The 21717-nt window shown below is 42.4% G+C and overlaps 1 protein-coding gene and 1 long non-coding RNA gene across 4 annotated transcripts in view; one reads left to right on the forward strand and one right to left on the reverse strand.

Moving 5' to 3' along the window:
* Positions 1-21717, forward strand: part of LOC149970704 (uncharacterized) — a 193236-nt gene that overhangs the window by 49898 nt on the left and 121621 nt on the right. The window lies entirely within an intron of this gene.
* Positions 7241-11583, reverse strand: LOC110508444 (C2 calcium-dependent domain-containing protein 4C). 3 transcript variants are annotated; one of them, XM_021588966.3, is made up of 3 exons: positions 11335-11583; positions 8251-9017; positions 7241-8128 (listed from the first exon to the last, which is right to left on the reverse strand). In XM_021588966.3, exons 2-3 carry the CDS (start codon positions 8986-8988, stop codon positions 7559-7561), a joined length of 1308 nt encoding a protein of 435 aa, XP_021444641.3. In that variant the 5' UTR covers positions 8989-9017; positions 11335-11583; the 3' UTR covers positions 7241-7558. The 3 variants fall into 3 exon arrangements, with proteins under 3 accessions (XP_021444641.3, XP_021444640.3, XP_021444642.3); XM_021588965.3 differs by having other exon boundaries at positions 11252-11580; XM_021588967.3 differs by lacking the exon at positions 11335-11583 and adding an exon at positions 9266-9350.

The following is a 21717-nucleotide window of genomic DNA, read 5'->3' on the forward strand; positions in this document are numbered from 1 at the left end:
TAATACCTGCTATTTGACTCCTTCAAATGAGAGCTGATGAAAAGGAAAGAAAAGTTTGAAAAAATATAAATGGATGTTCGAAAGCACTGAGAAACGCTGCAAAAAGCCTTGTTTCTTAGAACCAATTTAGATACTGTTCGATAAGATCAAAAGATGGTGAAATTAAAACGCCGATAGATGGTATAGTGCATCTAAACAATAGTGCATCTATCTTTGAGTATAGTGCATCTAATAAAGCCTCTAGTGCTGCTCTAGGATCAGTTTATCCTCTTAGATAATAATAAATATGAGTATGTAGACAGGGGGGGGGGACCTGATCCTAGATTAGCACTCTGACTGAGACGCTTTATGAATACAGGCCCTGGTCATTTAGCAGTTGGTCTTTGTTTGCTGAGCTCATTGTCACAAAATATGTTGAGAGAAAACAGGATCTAGCTACAGTATCACTGAAAGGGTTAATATTAGTTTAAGCTTTTTAATGGGCATTCCAACATGTCACACAAACACCAATCATATTAACATTCCATTTGGATTAATCAAAAATGAACTATGGAATCTGAACTTCTCCCGAAACAGGTTATACAATTAAGATACATATCACTATGATACAGATGTAGTAACACAGTTATATGTACTGTATAATAAAATAATTATCAAGTGAATCAATAAAGATATCAGGATGAATGACAGTTCAGCAACACAACATAAAGAGGGAGATATCTTACCTACTGACAGCAGTAGTAAAGCTAAGGTGATGATAGAATTCAATCAAATCCACTTTGTGGAAAAAAACACTAGGGTTGTATGGCGGGAACCTGGTTACCGAGATTTACAGGGATTTTACCGCCCAAAACCAATCCCTTTTCCCGGGATAAATAACTGAGAAATCTGTAAATTATAATTAATGATTTACAGTACCTGTCACGCCCTGGCCTTAGTATTTCTGTGTTTTCTTTATTATGTTGGTTAGGCCAGGGTGTGACATGGGTGATTTGTGTGTCTAGTTTTGTCTAGGGGTTTTGCAGTCTATGGGGTTGTGTTCAGTTGAGTGTTCTAGGTAAGTCTATGGTTGCCGGGAGTGGTTCTCAATCAGAGGCAGGTGTTTATCGTTGTCTCTGATTGGGAACCTGGTTACCGAGATTTACAGGGATTTTACCGCCCAAAACCAATCCCTTTTCCCGGGATAAATAACTGAGAAATCGGTAAATTATAATAAATGATTTACAGTACCTGTCACGCCCTGGCCTTAGTATTTCTGTGTTTTCTTTATTATGTTGGTTAGGCCAGGGTGTGACATGGGTGATTTGTGTGTCTAGTTTTGTCTAGGGGTTTTGCAGTCTATGGGGTTGTGTTCAGTTGAGTGTTCTAGGTAAGTCTATGGTTGCCGGGAGTGGTTCTCAATCAGAGGCAGGTGTTTATCGTTGTCTCTGATTGGGAACCATATTTAGGCAGCCATATTCTTTAGGTATCTTGTGGGTGATTGTTCCTGTCTCTGTGTTTTGCACCAGTTAGGACTGTTACGGTTTTTCCACGTTTTCTTATTTTGTATAGTGTTCACCTTTCATTAAAGATGTTTATAAATAACCACGCTGCATTTTGGTCCTCCTCTCCTTCCCAGGAAGAAAACCGTTACAGTACCAGTCAAAAATGAGGACACACCTACTCATTCAAAGGTTTTTCTTTTTTACTATTTTCTACATTGTGGAACAACAGTAAAGACCTCAAAATGATGAAATAACTCATATGGAATCATGTAGTAACCCAAAAAAGCGCTAAACATATCAAAATATATTTTAGATTTGACATTCCTCTAGCCTTGATGACAGCTTTGCACACTCTTGGCATTCTCTCAATAAGCTTCATGAGGTAGTCACCTGGAATGCATTTCAATTAACAGGTGCCTTCTTAAAAGTTAATTTGTGGAATTTCTTTCCTTAATGCGCTTGAGCCAATCAGTTGTATTTTATTACATTAAACAAAAAATTAAATAAAGGTTAACTAGGCAAGTCAGTTAAGAACAAATTCCCATTTACAATGACGGCCTACCAAACGGCCTCCTGCGGGGACGGAGATTGGAATTAAAAATTATAATATATATAGGACAAAACACACATCACGACAAGAGAGACAACATTACATAGAGAGAGCCCTAAGACAACATAGCATTGCAGCAAAACCATGACAACACAGCATGGTAGCACACAACATGGCGGCAGCACAAAACATGGTACAAACATTATTGGACACAGACAACAGCACAAAGGGTAAGGTAGAGACAACATTACATCACACAAAACAGCCACAAACATCAGTAAGAGTGTCCATGATTGAGTCTTTGAATGAAGATAAAAAACTTTCCCGTTTCAGTGTTTGCTGCAGGTAGGGGTGGTATACAGAAGATAGCCCTATTTGGCAAAAGACAAAGTCCATATTATGGCAAAAACAGCTAAAATCGAATCAAAATCAAATCAAATGTTATTGGTCACATACACATGGTTAGCAGATGTTATTGCGATGGTAGTGAAATGCTTGTGCTTCTAGTTCCGGCAGTGCAGTAATATCTAACAATTCCACAACAACTACCTACTACACACAAATCTAAGTAAAGAGATGGAATAAGAATATATGGATGAGTGATGACAGAGTGGCATAGGCAAGATGCAATAGATGGTATAAAAATACAGTATAACAATGAGCACCATAATTCATTGGACAGTGACCATTTTTGTTATTTTGGTTCTGTACTTTAGCACTGAGTTTGAAAGGATACAATGACACCGAGGGTGAAGTGCAGACTGTCAGCTTTAATTTGAGGGTATTTTCATACATATCGGATGAACCATTTAGAAATGACAGCACCTTTTGTACATGGTCCCCCCATTTTAAGGTACTACAAGTATTTGTTGAATTGGCTTCACAGATGTGTCTCGTTAGTCAGGTGTATTCATTTGTCTCGTTAGTGAATGCAGGAGAGCTGTTGGTGAATAGTATTGATTCTAGACTTTGCTATTGCCTTTGTAGGTTGTTGTTGGGGTGTGACAACATGAGGAAGACAGCAGTGTTGATGCAGATGAAGCTGGCCATCATAAGGCTCAGAAATGAAAATCAATCAATCAGGAACATTGCAAAAACCCTTGGCATGCCCAAGTCAACAATTTGGTTCTTCAATTATGTCAAATCTTCAATTTGGAACTCAATTATGTCAAAAGACCCAGTAGACTGAGGAAGACCACTGCAGTGGATGACCACAGAATACTCTCTATGGTGAAGAAAACCCCCTGACAACAGCCCAACAGATCAAAAACACTCTCCTGGATGCAGGTGTAGATGTGTCAAAGTCTACCATACATAGAAGACTACACCAGCAGGACTACAGAGAATACACTACAAGATGCAAACCACTGATAAGCCTGAAGAACAGAAAGGCCATATTAAAAAGCACCTAAAAGAGCCCCAAGAGTTCTGAAAAAAAAGTATTGTGGACAGATGAGAAAGATTAACATGTACCAGAGTGATGGAAAGAGGAAAGTGTGGAGAGAAAAAAAGACATGCCCATGATCCAAAGCATACCACCTCATCCAAACATGGTGGAGGGGGTGTTAATGGCTTGGGCCTGTATGGCTGCCAGTGGAACAGGCTCACTTGTCTTCATCGATGATGTGACTGCAGATAGAAGTAGAACAATGCATTTTGAAGTCTACAGAAATATTTTACCTGCTCAGATAAAACAAATGCCTCCAAACTCATTGGAAGGCACATCATCATGCAACAAGACAATGACCCTAAACATACTGCTAGAGCAACGAAGGCGGTTTTGATGGCCAAAAAGTGGAAAATCCTTGACTGGCCGAGTCAATCACCGGATCTGAATCCAATTGAACATACATTTTACATGCTGAAGAGGAGACTGAAGGCAATAAGTCCCCAAAACAAGCAGGAACTGAAGATGGCTGCAGTACAAGCCTGGCAGAGCATCACCAGGGAAGATACCCAGCGTCTGGTGATGTCGATGCATCAGATTTCAAGCAGTAATTGCATGCAAAGGATATGCAACCGAATATTAACAATGATTACTTTATTCTACATTATGCTAAACTGTCCAATGTTTTTTGATGCCCGAAAATAGGGGGGACTATGTACAAAAGCTTCTATAATTTCTAAACGGTTCATCTGATATGTATGAAAATACCCTCAAATTAAAGCTGACAGTCTGCACTTCACCCTCATTGTCATTGTATCCTTTCAAACTCAAAGTTCTAGAATACAGAACCAAAATAACAAAAAAAATGGTCACTGTCCAATGAATTATGGTGCTCACTGTATACATGTGGGATGAGTAATGAAAGATATGTAAACATTATTAAAGTGGCATTATTAAAGGTGGCATTATTAAAGTGGCATTATTAAAGTGACTGTGGCCAATGATTTCAAATCTGTATGTAGGCAGCAGCCTCTCTGTGTTAGTGACGGATGTTTAACTGCCTGTTGGCCTCGAGATAAAAGCTATTTTTGTGTCTCTCTGTCCCAGCTTTGATGCACCTGTGAAACCTCACCTTCTGGATAGTAGCGGGGTGAACAGGCTGTGGCTCAGGTGGTTGTTGTTCTTGATGATCTTTTGGCCTTCCTGTGACAACAGGTGCTGATGGTGTCCTGGAGGGCAGGTAGTTTGCCCCCAGTGATCCATTGTGCACACCGCACCACCCTCTGGAGAGCCCGGTAGGATGCTCTTAATTGTACATCTGTAAAAGTTTGTGAGGGTTTCAGGTAACAAGCCAAATTTCTTCAGCCTCCTGAGGTTTCCTGAAGTCCCCGATCATCTCCTTTGTTTTGTTGACTTTGATTGAGCGGTTGTTTTCCTGACACCACACTCCGAGTGCCTTCACCTCCTCCCTATAGGCGATCTCGTCATTGATGGTGATCAAGCCTACTACTGTTGTGTTGTCTGCAAACTTCATGATTGAGTTGGAGGCATGCATGGCCACGCAGTCATGGGTGAACAGGGAGTACAGGAGGGGGCTGAGCACGCACCCTTGTGGGGCCCCAGTGTTGAGGATCAGCGAAGTGGAGATGTTGTTTCCTACCTTCACCACCTGGGGGCGGCCCGTCAGGAAATCCAGGAGCCAATTGCACAGGTCCGGCAGCCTTGCGGTGGTTAATGTCTTACTCACGTCAGCCTCGGAGAAGGAGAGCCCGCAGTCCTTGGTAGCGGGCCGTGTCGGTGGTACTGTATTATCCTCAAAGCGGGAAAAGATATTTAGGTTGTCTTGAAGCAAGACGTCGGTGTCCGTGACGTGGCTGGGTTTCTTTTTGTAGTCCGTGATTTCCTGTAGACCCTGCCATATAAGCAAAGAGAAATGACTGTCCATCGTTACTTTAAGACATGAAGGTCAGTCAATCCGTAAAATGTCAAGACACATCTCAACATCAACTGTTCTGAAGAGACAGCGTGAATCAGGCCTTCATTGTCGAATTGCTGAAAAGAAACCACTACTAAAGAACACCAAGAAGAAGAAGAGACTTGCTCGGGCCAAGAAACACGATCAACTTGTTTGGTTACTACATGATTCCATATGTGTTATTTCATAGTTATGTCTTCACTATTATTCTACAATGTAAAAAATAGTAAAGAAAAACCCTTGAATGAGTAGGTGTATCCAACGTTTTGACTGGTAATGTAAATGAACAGCTTGCAGTGAAATAGAATTGTTAAATTATTGTATGTGCTATGTCTAAATCTGGCTTCTCTACGGCCTCTGCATGACGAATCAACGCTCAGGGTAGGGACATACTGTACCGCCCATCTCAGTATCGAGCGTAGTTCACAATGTATGTAGACTTAGCATCTATCTCATCATGGTAACTTTTTTTATTTTGACAGGTAGGTCTACATTTGCTGCAGCATAGTTTATGCTACAGTCATATAAAGACTGAATGCACGTCTAATTTACCACTAATGTTTGTTTTTTTTTACTTTTAAAACGTTTTACACAAATTGGTAGTTACAGTCTTGTCCCATCGCTGCAACTCCCGTACGGACTCGGGAGAGGCGAGGGGTCGAGAGCCGTGCATCCTCCGAAACACAACCCCGCCAAGACGCACTGCTTATTGACAGAGGAAACAACGTAGAAGCTGGCGACCGAAGTCAGCGTGCATGCGCCCAGCCTGCCATAAGGAGTCACTAGAGCGTGATGGGACAAGGACATCCCAGCTGGCCAAACCCTCCCCTAAACCGGACGGCGCTGGGCCAATTGCGACACAGCCCAGGACTGCGATGCAGTGCCTTCGACCACTGCGCCACGCTGGAGGCTATTTACCACTCATTTAGCATCCAACTCTAATTACCTGTCTCCATCTGCACCTTTATTTTAGAAACTCAATATCTTGTCTATTTACGACATTAAAATAAGCCCATTATGCACTTTCATCTACAAATAATCACACTTCCTAGACAGTTCACCTAAACCCTTCAATAGATCATTTCAGGTTAATTCTGAAATCCATCTATATAACACAAGACACTGCGATAACCTTGTCTTCACATCACCAAAACCTCATCATCCCTAAATAACTTCAAGCAAACACTGGGGGTCAGCCTGATGAACCAAACTACCCAGTAACCCCCTCCATGTAGCCTAACTCTCTCACACACACATAATCAAACATGTTTTTTCAAGTATACTTAGTGTATCATGCACAATTATAATTAACGTGCTTTAACTGTTTGACCAAACGTTTAGTTTGTTTTGTACTTATATTCGTGGTGTGGTTTTCATATAAGCCACTTTTGGGCTTCAAAACTCTTCTTCACACAGTTTAACAGTTTTTTTAATTTATTTGTACTTTCACTTACTTTCTTTGGTGCGAGTAAACAAAACCTAAAAAAAAAGCAATGTCATGGTTTATCATGGTCTTGAATGATGTGCGTAATTTAAGTCCATATAACAGTATATTACAGTACAAACTCAAAAAGATTAGCTTCTGAAACTAGTTTCATGTATTTACCTAAGAGAGCATTTAGCTCGCTATATCTATGGGCTTTTATGGTTTTCGGTCGTGCATAAGGTGCAGTAGCCTGTATGTATTAGATAATGTCACAATCATTTAGGCTTTTTGGGCTTGGGCATTTTAAATGTTGTTTATGTAGGGTTCATAACATGTATTTAATATATGGCCCATCAGGCTCAGGTAGCATCAGGTTTGAATTTTCATGTTGATCAAAGCTATAATCAAATCCAGACAGTGTATTTATATGCTTTATAATGCTTTTGAATGACACTTCCGGGTTTGACATGAAATACTGGGTTACCTGGTAGAAAAGGGATTTATTCTCGGGATTGAACATTTGGAAAACATCAGGAAAATATTCAACCCTAAAACACACACAAACATACACACACCCACACATCACACACCACCTCACTCTGATTTGCTACAGTGCTGGGTGTCCAAGGTGACCAATCCAACTAGTTCCACTAAGGGACACAATTTCAAAAAAAGAGCTCTACCTCAGGGTTCGATCTCAGTCAATCCAAACAGAACCCAAAGAAAGCCTGAATCTCTAGATGCCTGGCAGTAGCTCGCTCAGCAGCACCTCCCTCTCCCCCAGCAGCACATCTCTCTTCAGACTGGTTCCCTTGTTCACCACCTTCATCTTCATGGCCAGGCTCTTGACCTGGGCGGCCGGCACTGCGTCAAAGAAGAAGTCCTCGTTGAACATGGGGTTCCTGCTGTTATTGATGATGGTGCTCCTCTGCTTCTGCTGCTTGCCTGGGTTCAGGTAAAGAGACACGCAGCAGTTGATGCTCTTCACGTCCGTCTGTTTCTCGTACAGGTCCTCGGCGGCGAGCACTCGGACCCTCAGCCGGGCTGCCTCGGCATCATAGTGAGTGCTGAGCCTCAGCGTGCCACCTTTGTTGAGGTTGACCGAGTGCTCACGCTGGAGGAGGTCTGAACTCGCCCCCCCAGAGCCGGTCCCCTTGCGTCCGCGGAAGGTAGGGGAGGGAGGGCAGCGCAGGCGGCGGCGCTGCAGGCTGGGGCTGGTGTCGGGCGAGCTGCAGTCATTCGTGGACAGGGATCTGCGGCGTGCCAGGGTATGCTTGGCACGAGATACCTGAGAGGGAGAAAAAATCTGTGAAGGGAAGGGATGATTATATAATATAGGGCCATATACACAAAATTCTGAGCTAAATGTATTTTAAAAACATGTACTTAAAGTGATCATCCTTAGATGTTAACATCCTTACTGTTTACCTTGGCCTGCGTCTCCTGTGTGATGGATCGGAGGAGGGAGGCGGAGCGGGTGAGGAGGGGGGAGGTAATGGGGGAGGACTCGGCCGAAGAGCACGTGTCGCTCTCACCCCCACTGAAGTAGCGGTAGGGGTTGGGGACAGAGGGCGTCAGGTGGTTCTCCCCCCGGTTGTGTCTCTGGGAGCCCGGGGAGGTATGGGGGCTGCTGGGGTCTCTGTGGAAGATGGACTCCTTGCGGTGGCTGTGGGGGCTCTCCACCAGTGTGGAGAACCCATACGAGGTCTGGACCTTGGGGACGTAAGGCAGGGACATGTCTGTCTGGGACTGTGGCTCTGCGTTGGTGTCTCCCCCCTCCCCTACCCCGCTCCCTGGATCGTCTGTGCTCTTAATCTGGATGATGTGGCGGTTAGAGGCCCTCAAAAGGTTGCGGGTGTCCTCGGCAAGACGAGAGAGCAGGCGCGGGCTGCGGGGGTTCAGGTTGCAGCTGCCCTGGGTCTGGCTGCAGATTGCGTGCTCGGAGGTGTAGGGGTGCAAGGTGGAGTGGGGCTGGGGCTCCGGCGTGAGGGACTCTGTCTCTGGGGGGCAGCAGATGAGTTTGTGGGGGATGAAGAAGTCGGGGATCTTACCGGGGGTGATGATGTTGGTGTGAATGGAGACGGGGTCTGTCTGGTTCTGCTGCTTGTCCCCCGATGACGCAGAGTGACAGCCATGAGAACCACGGAACTTCTCCAGGAGCCACATGCTTCCCCCCAGAGCCTGAAGTTAGCTAGCTGCAGACACAGAAGGACAAAACGTGATGATGTCATACAGTCACAGGTAGGTAGGAAACGACATCCCCTTGTGTCAACGTGTAATTCAAACTGTGCATACAGAAAGATAAGAGTGGGAGAGTTCATAAAGGCAAATGTGGAAAAGTGGGTGGTTCTCAAAAGTATGAACCTATCAAACAGGGTAAGTCGAAAACAACATTAGGCAACGTTCTCATTAGGTCCATTTAAGGGTTTTGGCGAGACCTTACCCCACTGACGTTCTGAGAACATTCTAGGAGCCGTAAAACATGCATTAACCTCGGGACCATTAGACAATGTTCAGTACAGGTCACGGTTTGGTCTCAGTATAACGTTATATTGTCACGACTCCGACCGAAGGTGGCTCCCCTTCCCGTTCGGGTGGCGCTCGCCGGTCTACTAGCTGCCACTGATTCTTTCCTCCCCCTCCTTATGTGTTTATTGAGGACACCTGTTTTGAGTTGGGTATAATTAGTGAGGCTTTATTAGTCAGCCGGCCCGCCTGGTTCTTTGTGCGGGATTAATTATTGTGACCTTCTGTTTTGTGTAACTTTTGTGCACGTCTGTGAGTTACGTGTTTTCCCATTTCGTGGGTTTTGCTGGACAGTTTAAGTCCCCGTGTTTGGGGCGTTTGTTTTGTTATACGCGCTGTGTTTTCGTGGGGTTGGCTTATCTTCCCCGTTTTGTGCATTAAAGTAGCACTACCCTGAACTCTCTGCTTCATGCGCCTGACTTCTCACCCACTACACTCAGAACGTTACATATATAGTAATAAGGCATTTTGATGTCCATTAGGTAACATTACAAATAGGTTCCTATTTGGTTCTGTTAGGACGTTATCCCTGGGACATTCAATGCCCACAATGGGACGTTTCATGCTAGTCAAGGGGATGTCACGTAAACGTTCCCTGGGGGACTTTTTTTGTAGCTCCCTGTAAAAGTTACCAGGACTTCACTGAGGACCATGTCAAAACTTTTTTAGGACATTCTCAGTACTTTCATTTTACTAGTCATTGGGAGGTCTTATGATGGTCCCCTGGGAACATTCTCTGGGGAACATTGTTTTTAAGCTAAGTGGGATGCTTTTCAGCTGAAATAGTGTAAAAAATGTAATCAATAACCACGTTTCCATAAAACCATTTCATGCGTGTGAATTACCTGACGCATGAAAAAAAAGTCAAGACCGGGCTCATGGAAACATGAAATGTCGGTACAATTTTATAAACGCAAACAGACAATTTGTTCGTTCAACATGGTGGGATCTTTCTGTGTCTATAAAATTAATTATGAGAGAAATGGCGGTGGAAACTCCTTTATGCGCAAATATTTATATAATAATCATCATGTCGAAGTTAACTTGAAGTCAAGTGATGATATGTTGTGTGGTCTTCCTACTACGACTCTAGAAAGCATGCACTTTATTAGGCTACAGATAAGTTAGGAACTTCACAGGGTGGTGAATATGCAAGGTGACGAGCTTGAAGCTCCTTTCCAATAAATATCCAGGATCTTATTCTAGTGATCGACGCTTGGCTGCCGTTTGACAATTACAAATAATTGCGCTCTTGTCCATAATAATCTCATAATATAGGTAGCCTACCCGCGCTGTATCTGCGAGCTGTTGGCAAATCATGCAGTCTAATTAAAATGTTTCGGGCTAATAGGTCCAGGTGGACTAATGAGAACATGATAAGACTTTATTGATTTTATCCGGTCCTAAATAACAATAAGTAATAAAATAAAATAAAGAATGAATCATTTAGGTTTATTTGCTATAAATAGTGTAGGTCTCTGAAATACCTTAACATTAAACAAATCATGTTTTAAAATAAGTACATTTAGAGTGTTTAGTTTAGAATGTTTTCCCCCTTCAGGCACTGACTTTCATTAACGAGAAGTTTCCAGTAAGTGTGCATAAGTGCGCATAACCTATCCGAGAGCGGCGTAATGGCCTGTATTGTGCGCATCTGTTTAATGATTCTGTTTGGTGGAAGCAATCATTTGCATATCTAGTGAAATGTACACGGTTGCCTATAAGCCAGGATATGATGTAACCATTACGTTTGTAGCCTATTTCACATTATGCGCCGTTGAACAACTTTTACGCACTAAACATAATACCTCGATTTAGGCGGGACGGTCCCTGATAGCAGAACAACTTGTAAAATAGACACAGACAGCAGAACAACTTGTAAAATAGACACAGACCGACTCACAGTGTCACTGATCGAAAAGCGGCGATGAGCCGACCGGTAGGCTGCAAGACAAACGAAGGACCTGTTGGATCACAGGAACTCACCGTTGGCCTGAAGTGTTTCCCTACCACTCTTCCCGATAGAAATAGAAAATTGTTCAACGTCGCTCACATGCGTCTGTCCCTGTCCCCTTAATACTTTCCGTGATTCGCTTCACATGGGTTGCCTAACTAACCTACCTTCCGTCAGACAGAGTAACTGTGGGGGAAACAAACAATCATTGGGGCTCTGATGAGTCCACCTCTGGTTTACATATGGACCCTGCCCGCTGCCGCGCTCTCCATGGTGACGACAAGCCAATGGGAGGAGCCCAGGCTGTCCACGCACCCTCCTCAAAATAGGATCTAACGCCTAATTACGTGTTTTGATTTTAACCGAAGGGCAAATCGTTGTTTCCTTCCTATATGTCTATAGAAACGTTCTCATTGTATTTGCAAACATTATCATTAACGGGTTTATCCATTAAATCAAAGGGGGCTGACATCAGTGAATCAGATCAGAGATCCTCCTGGAGGAGACATGCAAAATTGACGGTCATTTATTCACACCATACTTTGCTGCATTCGCTTCTGAGGAAGTCGTGTTCCATTTGGCTCCCAGAGCAGATAGACCATAGAAATAGAATTACTGCAAAACCTGGAGTTGATGACATCACCATGTAATCCTTCATCCCCTCTTTGCCAGCAGGGCTCGTGGTGGTCTATGGCTGTGACAACTTGATGGATCAGTCCCTTGGTGAAGTTAGAGTGACATTCTGGCTCCTCTGTTACAGTAGATTACTCTGTATTGCTGGGCTATTGGGGGAAGGAGATGAGATGGTATATGGGCAGAGTTGCACCGTGGAGAGCTGTAAGACTTTCCCTGGGCTCTGAGGAGACAGACTGTAGCTCAGCTTCCATTGCTGCATCAATAAGTAAATGGGCAATGATGGGGCTGTTGGAGAGAACATGCCTGGCGGTGTAGACCCTTTGAGCTGTGGGGAAATAAATCCAATCTATTGTTTGCGATGGCATGTGGAGGATCAGTGGAAGAGTGTTGATATACAACGCATTCGGAAAGTTTTCAGACCCTTTGACATTTTCCACCCTTTGCTACGTTACAGACTTATTCTAAAATTGCTCCCCCCCCACCACCATTAATCTACACACAATGCCCCATGATGACAAAGCAAAAACATCATGCTAGAAATGTTTGCAAAAAAAAAAAAAAAAAAAAAGAGTCATTAAAAACCATATTTATTCAAGCAATTCAGCCATATCAGCTATGGATTGTAAAAAGGAAGCACTAAATAAGGCTGAATGCACTGTTTCGCTGACAGACAAGGCTCTGCTGATAGCCAGGTGTAGTATTGATTCACTCCATGGTGCTGAAAGGAAAGCTCAGCTGTCGGGGACAGCTTTATGTAGGCCCTAACAGTTTGTGGGCATAGTTTGTCACCGTTATAGTGCAATTAATGTATTGTTTAGTGTTATGTTTTGTCATGGCTTTGCTGGCATGCATCTAAAAAAAATGCAAATGTGCATGCACGGTTTCTAAATGAGGTCTCTGAAGAGTACAGAGAAAGATGACAGTGATAATGATTCTGCTTCCACTTTTTCACATCTCAAGAAAATATACACGAGTATACTTTAACAAAAAGGCATATTTAACTTAAATGTCCACACAATTTACTTAAATATACTTTCCAAAAAGTATATGCAAAAAACATTTGCATATTACACAGCATCCTTTTCTGCAGGTACATTTTGGAAATATGTTTACCCTCATATTGACCTTACTTAAAATGTTCATGTTCCAACTGAATAACATTGTACTTTTAATGACATATCACACATTACACATTTATTGAAATGTTAAATTATTACTTTAATGTAAACAACTAGTGTGGAACGTGAGTGGTGAACTTGAGGATCACGTGCGACAATCCCTCCCAGTAATTGGGGAACGTGTTTGTTGTCGAAGTGAGGAAAATGCTGTAAATGAAGAAGACTGTATTGTTTTTTTTATGAGATGTTGATTATAATAAATACCCCTTTGATATCATACAAGCAAGCCAAAAACCTGTGAGTACAAATATGCACTGCACATCATAAAACTCATGTCATATACAGTGTCAGTGTTTATGATCACTATGTTTGATGTACAGTTACCAGATGACATGGCGTCATACCCTGGGTTGTTCTGAACAGAATGAGCATATTGTGAAGAAAAATATTATCACAGCGGCACACGCAACTGAATGCACTTATGACTCCTTTCTGTGCGCACCAAAATGATGTGTTTCCCGGAATTGCTTTGTGAATGCCTAACACTGTAATATCATATTTTATAACTTAGCTAGCCATGTTGGCAATAGAACAAGGTTTCAAATGATGCCCACCTCACCCAGATTGCGATTTATAAATGGACCATTTTTGGATTGAGTAAACAACAGTAATTGAGTGATTGCAGGGATGCAGGGTTGTGTTCCAAACAAAATAACCAAAAGTGTGCTTGCTCTATTTTCTCAACAACAGCTAGGAGAGCAAACTGCCTGTAGCTCAGGACCTGAAGTGAGGATATGCATATACATTTGAAAGGAAACACTTGTTTGTGGAAATTTTAAATTAATATTGGAGAATGTTACACATTTAGTCTGGTAAAAGATAATACAAAGAAAAAAACATGTTTTTGTGTATTTTGTACCATCATCTTCAAAATGCAAGAGAAAGGCCATAAAGTATTATTCCATCCCAGGCGCAATTTAGATTTTGGCCACTAGATGGCAGCAGTGCGTGTGCAACGTTTTAGACTGATCCATTGAATCATTGCATTTCTGTTCAAACATTTTGTATCAAGACTGGCCAAATGTGTCTAATTGGTTTATTAATAGCTACTGTAAATTGGACAGTGCAGTTAGATTAACAAGAATGTAAGCTTTCTGCCAATATCAGATATGTCTATGTCCTAGGAAATGTTCTTGTTACTTATGCTCATGCTAATCACATTAGCCTACATTAGCTCAACTGTCCCGCGGGGGACCCACCGATACTGTAGGGGTGCTCTTTTACAAGCATTCAGTTTAGGATTGTCCAGGATCAATTCCCCTACTTGGGATTTTAAAGGAAATATTCCAATTTGTTTAAGGAAAAAGTTGCTCTAAGAAAATATTTACACTTTTTGGAAGTCTCTCTCTTTCTCTTATTGGAAAGGTTAACGTCATTAAAATGAATGTGTGGCCCAAATGTTTATATTTACTTCAATGTTTACCTATTTTTATTCCATAATCTTTTTTCAATTCACTGAACCAAGCATTCATGTATTTTATTTGGCATAGCAAGGTACCGTGGATTTGTAGAAAATAATTTACAGAAGCCTAAGGCATTGGGTGGTTTTTACTCTACCAACATTTCAGACATTCTATTGGGCTGCAAATTTCAGAGCCCTTTTGTACTGGCTACAGACTGATACTATTGGCCCAAGACCACTCTGGATCCAGATCGAGTCTGAATCACGTAAACCTGTTGCACTTTCCTCTGTGTTGTGCTCGTCTCTCCCACTGTCCCGAGGCAAAAGGTGTGTCAACCCAATTGTAAAGCATTCTCTTCAAATTTGGAATCAATTCCGTTTAGCCTTAGAGGCTTTCCCTATCAGGTCCAATCAGAACATTTGATTTCCTCCATCTTTAAATGATGGGGCTTTTGACATCTGGCACTCACTAGGCCCCTCTTCACTGGCCCAATTATTCTTTGACGATACATTTGCCTCTTTTGCTCAGCTACAGGAAAAGCACTTTTTGGAGTACTGCCCATAGGCAGCCCTCTGTCAAGAGTTCAGTTGGACACTGTTGCTTAAAACTCTTTTAGCTAGACGGCTAATACTACAGAACTGGAAGATGGCGGTTCCCCGATATTATAACTATTGGGTGGGAGATGTGTTGTGTTCTCAGAAATTAGATTTTTTCTTAAAATGCAATACCCGAGTGGTGCAGTGGTCTAAGGTACTGCATCTCAGTGCAAGTGGTGTCACTACAGTCCCTGGTTCAAATCCAGGCTATATCACATCTGGGTGTGATTGAGAGTTCCATAGGGCAGCACACAATTGGCCCAGCATCATCTGGATTTGGCCAGGGTAGGCTGTCAATGTAAATACAAATTTGTTCTTAATTAAAGGACTTGCCTAGTTAAATAAAGGTTAAATATAACAAAATGTAAATACTCTAAACTTTGGACTTGGACTCCATTCCAGTTTTACTTTATAAAATCCACTCTCTGATGGCATTGTTATTAAAACCAAAATAAATCTGTATTTAACACCCCTGTGATTTGCTGTTTGGAGGAGCATTTATTTTGTGTGTTTTTTGCGGGGAGGTCATTGAGATTGGTGCCCATTGATTCTTATTGAATTTGACTTGTGGATGCCTTATTCCTCTTTCCCTGTCAGAGACTAAAAAATAACTTGTTTTGCTCTGTTTGGAAACAATGTAATTGTAAAAAAGAAAGAAAAAAATGAAAACAAGCATTGTAAACTTTAATTTTGGTCTGGTGGATGGTCAGTCTGTGGCTATGTCTGTGGCCACTGAATGTGTGAGTGGTTGCATTTCTACACCCCTATCCCTCGGCTGTTTACAGGAACAATGGCGAGGTGACCACTCAGTTCCAGTATTGCTCTTTAACCTCTGTACCCTTCTTCCCACTGTATTTAACTTGTCTAAATTATGGTCTCTTTATACTTATTCTTTATTTTTAATAAAACACATTCTAGTAAAGCATATCATATTATTCATATTGTGTTGTCTTATTATGTGTGTAAAACTGAAGTTCGAAACTGAGTTTTCAAAAAAATAACCTTTTCCCCATGGCACATTTTCTGGCTGGCACCTGCATTGCCTTCATTGTTGTTTTCCGCACAAATAATAACTTTGAACATGTGTGTGTTCCTATCAAAGTAAGTGCCTTATTTTCTGTATATTGTGTTGTCGTTTCTACTGTAGCATACCGCATGCACTGTATGGAGCATAATGTATTTACTGTTTTATTCACGTTTTCAAGTACTGGTAACAATTCATACATTCCAATTCTTACATAGATTGTAATGGACACATATGATGTGTGTAAAATACTTTTTTGACGGTTTTTCAAGGTTGATAAGCTAATGCTAAGCTATTTGCCATTATGTTTGTTGACATCATACAATGCATTCTGGTTATCACATAAGTGTCTAGCAGACCAAAGATCTTATAAGAAAATGAGGTGAAGGGATAGTTTACTCGACTCACTTATTGTGCTTTTCAAGACAACTGGTCAAAGATCATTGATGTCAAATCATGACGTCAGTGATCTTCAGTTCAGAGAATTCGGGCTCTAGAAAGAACCCAGAGTTCCCCGAGTTGGAATGAACCCACTGAAGTCTGAGATCTCCGAGTTTCCAGTTCCCAGTTGTTTTGAAAATGGCATCAGATTGTAACTATGGTACCTTTTTAGCATACTAGTTCCCAAGCAAGAATTTTGCTATAGACTGTCTAGGAGTGGTCTGAGTGGGGAGGGGAAGACTGAAAATTAGCTGTTTTTGGCAGAGAGGTTTGGAACTCTCTTTGTTATTGGTCTATTAACCAATCTGCATGATGATATCACCATGGAAACCAAAAACTCCCGCTCATGCAAATCTGCTGATTAGAAGGTCCTGTGTGGATTGCATTTTCAGCCAGCAACTATCAGGAAATAACACTGATCAAATGTTTTCACACTTTTACAGTGGTAGTTTCATCAGCTGTTGTACAATATGATATAAAACATAGGAGAAACTATATTTTTTATTGTACTGGGCCTTTGAGAAACAACGTTCTTCTGTGGGAATTTCAGTAATTCAGCATAACGGTTGCTACAGATTTCCTCATGGTTCTATTTGAAGTCATGTTCTCAAATTTTTCCAAGAATGTTAAGAAACAATGTTCTTCTGTGGGAATTTCAGTACTTCAGCATAATGTTTCCTACATGTTTCCCCATGGTTCTATTTAAAGTCATGTTCTCAAATTGTTCAGAGAACAATAACAAAACTTCCCATGAAAACCACAACAAAACTTTTGGGAACCCAGTTGGTGTCGCAACTGACTGTTGAGAGTTAGAAAAGCATAATACACAAGGTGCAATTTTGAAAATGGGTCGTGCATCAGCAGTTTCCCACTTGTTATGTCAGTCTCTGACAGTCACTCACATAGCCCACGTCAGCAGTGCTCTGCCTATACACAGAGGGGTCCCCGATAAACAGAGGGAGCCTATACACAGAGGGGGCCACCCAATATTCAGAGGAGGGCTCCTGATCCAACCAGGGGGGCTTTCAGTTGTGAAACCAACAGTGGTCTTACCAAGTATGAGAATGGTCACATAAACAGTAGGGCATTGCTGTTCTTTTTTGCAGGTCACTAATAATGGCTTTGTGTTTCACTAGAGGTAAGTCAAAATAAAATCTTATTTGTTACATGTTTTGTAAACAAAAGGCGTAGACTAATAGTGAAATGTTTTGTTACAGGCCCTTCTCTACAATACAGAGAGAAAAAAGTGAAATAAAAATAATAACACAAGGAATGAATACACAATGAGTTAAAATAACTATATACAGAGGGCACCAACACTAAGTTGATGTGCAGGGGTATGTGGTAATTTAGGTAGATACTGTATGTACATATACACAAAATGACCAAAAGTATTTGGACACCTGCTTGCCGAACATCTAATTCCGAAATCAGGGGCATTAATATGGAGTTGTTCTCCCCTTTGCTGTTATAACAGCCTCCACTCGTCTGGAAAGGCTTTCCACTAGATGTTGGAACATTACTGTAGGGGACTTGCTTCCATTCAGCCACAAGAGCATTAGTGAGTTTGGGAAATGACGTTAGGCGACTAGGCCTGGCTCGTAGTCAGAGTTCTAATTATATCCCAAAGGTGTTTGATGGGGTTGAGGTCAGGGCTTTGTGCTGGCCAGTCAAGTTCTTCCACACCGATCTCAACAAATAATTGGACCTCGCTTTGTGCACGGGGCATTGTCATACTGAAACAGGAAAGGGCCTACCCCAAACTGTTGCCACAAAGTCTCCTAGACGTTTCCACTTTACAATAACAGCATTTATAGTTGAGCTCTAGCAGGGCAGAAATTTGACGAACTGACTTGTTGGAAAGGTGGAATCCAATGACTGTACCATGTTGAAAGTCACTTAGCTCTTCGGTACTGGCCATTTTACTGCCAATGTTTGTCTATGGAGATTGCATAGATGTATGCTTGATTTTATACACGTCAGCAACGGGTGTGACTGAAATAGCCGAATCCACTCATTTCAAGGGGTGTCCACATATTTTTGGTCATGTAGTCTAGGTAGGGATAAAGTGACTAGGCAACAGGATAGATAAACAGTAGCAGCAAAAGAGTTGAACCAAAAAGGGTCAACGCAGAGAGTTTTAACGATATAGCAGTCGTATGGCTGCTATATAGGTGGTAGAATCTTTTCAGGGTCCCTTTTGTTCCAGACTTGGTGCATCGATACCGTTTGCTGTGCAGTAGCAAAGATTCTATAACTTTTGTAGCTGGAGTCTTTGTCAACTTTTAGGGCCTTCCTCTGACACTGCCTGGTATAGAGGTCCTGGATGGCAGGGAGCTCGGCTCCAGTTATGTACTCGGCCATACGCACTACCCTCTGAAGCGCCTTGCGATCGGATGCCGAGCAGTTGCCATACCAGGCAGTGATGCAGCCAGTCAGGATGCTCTCGATGGTGCAGCTGTAGAACCTTTTGACGATCTGAGGGCCCGTGCCAAATCTTTTCAGCCTCCTGCCTTCTTCATGGCTGTGTTGGTGTGTGTAGGCCATGATAATTCTTTAGTGATGTGGACACCGAGGAACTTGAAGATTTCGACACGCTCCACTACAGCCCCGTCGATGTGGATGGGGGCATGCTCAGCCCTCCGTTTCCTGTAATCCACAATCAGCTCCTGTGTCTTGCTGACGTTGATGTCACTGACCTCTTCACTATAGGCTGTCTCATCATCGTCGTTCACAGTCATGTGCACTGTCTGTGTCTACGTTATGTCATTGTAACAGACTGTATCTTGTGTATTTCTCCCCCTCAGTTGCTAAAGAAACAGCTAATAGGGAGCCGAATACAGGAAGGAAAGAACATTTGAGAATGTTCTGAATATTTGAATCATACTATACAAATAAAAAAATAAAAAAAATGTTTTGGTTGAAGTTAGAGCATTGCTCAGGCCTCTCATGACTAATGTACAACAGCAATCCATGCAGGTTAACCCTATCCCTGTACTGCACGCACATGCGCACACACAAACACACACCGTTTAGCTGGGTTTAGAACACAGGGTAATGTAATGGTTACAGAGCTAAACTGCTGCATGCCCTCCAAAGGCACACGGTCTGTTTTAATTGGAGGAAAAGCCGAGAGGGAACAAGTCTGTTTCTATTTATAATGAGTTCTATGACTAGAACTCCAATGCTCTGCTGTTCCCATTCCGCCCCCCTCCCTACCTCTTTATCCTTCCCTACCCACCTCTCAACCTCCTTATTTCCCTCCCTCTTACCCAACAGTCTGCACAACCACTCAAAGTATACTGTACCTTCATGTCTCCCCTTTTTTAATCTGTCCCTTTCTCACTCCTTCCATATCTCTGCCCCTCTCTCTCTGACTCATGTCCTCCCCTCTGTTTCACGCCACCTTCTCTCTGTACCTCTCCCCCTTGTCTGTGTGTCTCCCTCTTCATCTAACTGTATCCCTTTGCTGTATCCTTCCACCCCCCCCAAAATCTGATTATTCATTATTCTCTTTCTCGTCTAACTCTTTTCTCACTCAGTGGAAAAATAAAGAAATAACTGTCTCACCATGAAGAAAAATAAAATAAATCTCATACAGGTACAGGACAAGTGGCCAATTAGGGACTGTTTTTTCACCTCCTGTTGCTATGTAAAGTCCAGGGGTTTGTGAGGCGACTGCTGCCTCACACTGAGCACCATGGACTGGAGCTGGGGACAGATGAGAGAAAATGCCTTGATAAAGAACAAAAGAGAAGATGGATCTATGAAATTCTATAATTTGTTTAGTGGCCACATCCATAGATCTCTCTGTCTCTTGTAAGATCCACACAGATACAGAGCGTTTACACACAAACGTGCCCGCATACCTGTATTTGGGCATGCAGGCAAGCGCACACACAGATGCGCTTGTTTACATTCCTTCGTGAAACAAGACCGGCAAAATGTTCCAGGGGTATTTTCTTTCAGGACTCCTCCGTGCAGCCTTTATAAGAAAGCATCTAAATTCAGTCCACCGTATCTGCATAAACATAATCCTTAGATTAACAACCCAGTTATCTTTTTACTTCAGAAGCACAGGCCATAGGTTACTATCTACACTATATATACACACAAAAGTATGTGGACACCCCTTCAAATGAGTGGATTCAGCCATTTCAGCCACGCATGTGGCTGACAAGTCTATAAAATCGAGCACACAGCCATGCAATCTCCATAGACAAATATTTGCTGTAGAATGGCCTTACTGAACAGCTCAGCGACTTTCAACATGACACCATCATAGGATGCCACCTTTCGAACAAGTCAGTTCGTCAGATTTCTGCCAAGCGTTGGCTGGAGAGGTGTAAAGCTCACCGCCATTGGACTCTGGAGTGGCGGTACTATGAAACGTGTTCTCTAGAGTGATGAATCACGCTTCACCATCTGGCAGTCCGACAGACAAATCTGGGTTTGGCGGATACCAGGAAAACGCTACCTGCCCCAGTGCATTGTGCCAACTGTAAAGTTTGATGGAGGAGGAATAATGGTCTGCGTTTTTTCATGGTTCGGGCCCCTTAGTCCCAGTGAAGGGAAATATTAACGCTACAGCATACAATGACATTCTGGATGATTCTGTGCTTCCAACTTTGTGGCAACAGTTTGGGGAAGGCTCTTTCTGGTTTCAGCATGACAATGCCCTCGTGCACAAAGCGAGGTCCATACAGAAATGGTTTGTGGTGATCAGTGTGGAAGAACTTGACTGGCCTGCACAGAGCTCTCACCTCAACTCCATCAAACACCTTTGGGATGAATTGTAATGCCGAAGCCGAGCCAGGCCTTAATCGCCCAACATCAGTGACCGACCTCACTAATGCTATTGTGGCTGAATGGAAGTCCCCACAGCAATGTTCCAACATCTACAGTTGTTGGGCACTTACCAGAAGAGTGGATGCTGTTATAGCAGCAAAGGAGGGACCAACTCCATATTGATGCCCATGATTTTGGAATGAGATGTTTGACGAGCAGGCATCCACAGACTTTTGGTCATGTAGTGTACATCTAAGGCTTTATACCTTAAAGATTGAATCGGCCTTAGAGGAAACTGCACTACTGTTTGCTCCCAGCACTTTTGTTATTGTTTTGTTGCTGAAACTAA

Source organism: Oncorhynchus mykiss, chromosome 28 (assembly GCF_057628025.1).
Source record: "Oncorhynchus mykiss isolate SJ-2025 chromosome 28, ASM5762802v1, whole genome shotgun sequence".
NCBI lineage: Eukaryota > Metazoa > Chordata > Actinopteri > Salmoniformes > Salmonidae > Oncorhynchus > Oncorhynchus mykiss.